We start from the raw sequence: 3,741 nt of genomic DNA on the forward strand, positions 1-3,741 counted from the left end.
CACACCGGCTGGTGAAAACAGTTTGAAATTTGAGAGCTGTATAAGATTTTGGCCCTTTTGTTTTCGTTTCATAGTATTCAAATATTTTTTTAAAGTCAGTTCATTCATGTGAAGTAAACAAATAAACAACATAAAAAACAAACGAATCCCAGTAAACATATGACCAAGAGAAAAGACGCAAAAATTTAATTGTTACAAATCACTCAAGATCAAAATTGAATATGAGCTTTCAAATGTCTGATTTCATGAATTAATTTACTGATTATTCAAAGATTTAATTATTTAATTATATTTGTACCCCGTCAATAGTTACTTCATGAGTTTTTACTTACATAACCGACTAAATAATAAAGTAAAAAAAAAATTACTAACAAATTTAAAAAAATTATAAAATAAGTTTTCCTTTTATTATGCTTTTATTATAATAAGATTTTTTTCTTTTTTTTAATTTGACTTCATTTTGAAGTACTTCCGGAACGCTGGAACTTTTACCGGATGGAGGGTAACGGTTTTTGATGGCACATAAAAAAATTAATTAGGAAGTCATTATCAACACCTGAACACATCTCATGATCCAGGAAAATTTTGAATTTGGTAAACTTTAAAAAATAGCGAACAGTCTAATGTATACCCAGTGAGATCTAAATTATCTTGAAATGATTTTTTTTTATTAATTGATTTTATTTATAGACTTTCGAGCATACCATTTATTACCATCACATCATATATTCAATTTCAAATAATAAAAATCTAGCAAAAATATTGGTTATGGGTTCATAAATCAAATTTATTAAAATTCCCATTCATGTGGGGATATAATTATATTTTTAAATTAACATATCACTAGATTAAAAAAAAATTACCTGTTTATCCATTTTTGATTAATTATTTTTTCCCTTCAATTTGATAGCCAGTTGATATATTACTATCGAAACGACTTTAATTAGAATTCGTTACTTTTGTTGTGTTGTATTTTTTATTGTACTCAGACAGATTTTCTTTGATAAGTTTGTTGAAAAAAAAAAAAGAAGTCTCAAGTATAAGTGAAAAGAAGTTCTGTATTTTGCAAGAAGTAATTGTTTTATCATTTCTATGAATGCTGTGACATGGAATTCTAGACACATAATTCTACATGGCATTGATAATAGAATTAACAATTCAAGGGAGGATTTAAATATTGATTTTACGATCTGCATTGAATTTATATTTAAATTCAAACTATCCCATTTGTTATATATCCGGTCTGATTCTTGATTAATCTGGGTTGGTTGTCATTCGGATAATTTTGAAGAGTCCTTTTTACATCTAAGACTATTGGAAAATTGGTAAAACAATTAAATGTTTGAAATTGTTATAAACTTTTATGGAATTTTTATTAATTGTATTTGAAATTTTCAGATTTTGTTTGAGGAGGAAATATAGTCCGGAATTACTATATATCCAGATTACTCATAAATTTCATCTTGCCCTCGACAAAGATATAATACAAAGATGGATTTTATGTTCCAAAATGCATTGCAAATTTCAATGAACATCTTGTGTTAAAAATGATTGAGGCTATATATAAATTATAATTAAATGGAAAACTATAGAAGTGCTTTGCTATAACTATAGCTTTGGTTTAATAAATATATTTATTAAATTTCGTATGCTATCGTGACTATTCGATATTAACATAAGATTACCCCTTACTTACCCCTCTTGTTGTATTATTGAGTGTTTTTCTACATCATTGATGAGTCTTAATCGAATATTCTCCATTTGTTAATAGGTTTCCTCTGACTTATTCAAATGTAAATTGACAGATATTTCGTTCAACCTATCTAAAAATTATTTTTGAGAAAATTTACCATTTGTCAGTGGATCTCGACTTATACGTATGCGCCAATCAGAAAAGTGATTTCCAACTTTAGTACGATGACAAGGAGGAAATATCCATTGATTTGTTAATGAGCAGGATATTATTCTCAAATAGATTGTCTATTGGAAAATAAGTATTACTTATGCATTGATGATTAAATTACATTTTCACAGAACTAACTACTTTTTTTAACTTAACATCCCAGATACCAAATGATAATAATTCACATCCTAACGGTTTAATATTTTTCCTATTTCTTCATGTAATTATATATTATATTATCAACTTGTGAGTACATATACCAGAAAAGAAAAATCTTAGTTATATTGTGCCTTGGTCTACGATTATTATTTAACTTTTGGAAAGTTAAAGGTATGTAATCATAGTTATTTAATAAATGGATGAATGTATATTTTTATGGTAAAAATAATTAATACATCTGAAAGGAAACTCTACAATTTTTGATTGATGGAATGAATTCTGATTTGATAATGATTTAATTTTTCTTTTGGATTTTTATTATCAAAATAAGTGTAAATTTGTTGGATTAGAAGTTGTGAAAGTGTAACGTTTTCTACACGAACATTTCCATTTGAAATGAGGTTATCATAAATATCGTAATATTCGTCGATTGAATCCTTGTTACCTTTGAGCATGCCGTCTTTCCACTCTTCAAACAATTCTTTTGCAATAATTAAATTCGGCTTGGAGTGAAGTAAAAGCGATCCCTCATGAAATTGTCTACCAGCATTTAGGAGTTTTAATTTCACATTAATTGACCCGTTATCCCGATTTGCAAGACTCACACTATGGACCTCATTATATTGATTCATTTTATGAGCAAATAGAACATATAGAGGTAACCAAGTACATTTTGCACCCACTTGATTTATGTGATGTACCAAATACAAGTTGTGTGCCAAATGAAAGGATTTGAGGTGTCTTATTCTATATAAGGAAATTATATAATAGCAAGAGTCGACCAAATTGAGGGATTTGATGGGTAGAAAACTATAATAATCTATTAGAGTTTGGTGATTTAATTCATGTATGAGGACAGATTCTGAGTAAAAATAAGATATTTCAGATCTAAATCCTGATATTGCAAATGTTGGATGTGTCCATAACTTTTCAAGAGAAGATGATGACTGATTTGATTTCAAAGCGGCATAAAAGTAGTAACGAAGTAAATTTGAATACTCCTGCAATTAAATTATAATCCCATTATTAAAAGAAAATCAAATATACATTCATATTACATATGAAATTTGATAGATATTCAGTCTCAAAGAATTACCCGTAGAACCTCCTCACTCCTTGAAAACTCTAGTAAATTAATCAAATACTCTTTCAGACTCAAACTCCAGTTTCTTCTGCAAATGAATGTAGTAGAGCGATAAGAGCTGTATGTCTGAACGGATTTTGCTCTGACACTGGAATAAGGACTCTTTACACTTTTGTGTTGGATTCGAGGATCAAAATATAAGTTGTTAAGGCGATTCTGAGTATAAAGAATGGAGTGAATGGCTAAAACCTTATTGGAGAAGGACCTGGAGATCAGGAGAAGGCCGTAGCTGACCATGACCGTCTTCAAATGTGTACGTCTATTGACTAGTATATTAATTTTCTTATTTATAATTTATTTTATTATTACAACTATTATTATTTATTAAATAACCAGCCAATAAGACCTACTAATATCTGGAGTGGACCAAGATTCAATCACTTAACCTCATGTAGGGAGACGTGTATTTTTATGCCTAAAAATCAAATAGCGAAACTTAATTGACTTTATAATATTATACTATTTTTATTTCATCAACATCCGAAAATCTAAGTGAAGTTACATACTACAAATAATATATCTTCCACAAAGACAA

General features: G+C 28.3%; 1 protein-coding gene and 1 long non-coding RNA gene across 3 annotated transcripts; one reads left to right on the plus strand and one right to left on the minus strand.

Annotated features, from left to right (window-relative positions):
* Nucleotides 1-870: 870 nt before the first annotated feature.
* Nucleotides 871-1,660, plus strand: LOC121130842 (uncharacterized). The gene is made up of 2 exons (XR_005868846.2): nt 871-1,325; nt 1,399-1,660. It is a non-coding gene; the product is annotated as an uncharacterized lncRNA (long non-coding RNA).
* Nucleotides 1,661-2,098: 438 nt separating this feature from the next.
* Nucleotides 2,099-3,510, minus strand: LOC121130841 (uncharacterized). 2 transcript variants are annotated; one of them, XR_011784108.1, is made up of 2 exons: nt 3,121-3,510; nt 2,099-3,063 (listed from the first exon to the last, which is right to left on the minus strand). XR_011784108.1 is itself a non-coding variant. In XM_040726503.2 (2 exons), exons 1-2 carry the CDS (start codon nt 3,441-3,443, stop codon nt 2,314-2,316), a joined length of 1,035 nt encoding a protein of 344 aa, XP_040582437.1. In that variant the 5' UTR covers nt 3,444-3,469; the 3' UTR covers nt 2,099-2,313. The 2 variants fall into 2 exon arrangements, 1 of the variants encoding a protein (XP_040582437.1); XM_040726503.2 differs by having other exon boundaries at nt 3,159-3,469.
* Between the last annotated feature and the right edge of the window lie 231 nt (nt 3,511-3,741).

This window comes from Lepeophtheirus salmonis, unplaced genomic scaffold, assembly GCF_016086655.4.
Source record: "Lepeophtheirus salmonis unplaced genomic scaffold, UVic_Lsal_1.4 unplaced_contig_12480_pilon, whole genome shotgun sequence".
Taxonomy (NCBI): Eukaryota; Metazoa; Arthropoda; class Copepoda; order Siphonostomatoida; family Caligidae; genus Lepeophtheirus; species Lepeophtheirus salmonis.

What these genes read in the sequence shown, in the direction of transcription:
- LOC121130841 (XM_040726503.2), bottom strand. Translation starts at nt 3,443, where the DNA reads ATGGTCAGCTACGGCCTTCTCCTGATCTCCAGGTCCTTCTCCAATAAG. An exon ending in GGAGTGAGGAGGTTCTACGG is followed by an intron (nt 3,064 to 3,158) that starts GTAATTCTTTGA and finishes ATTTAATTGCAG; the next exon opens with GAGTATTCAAATTTACTTCG.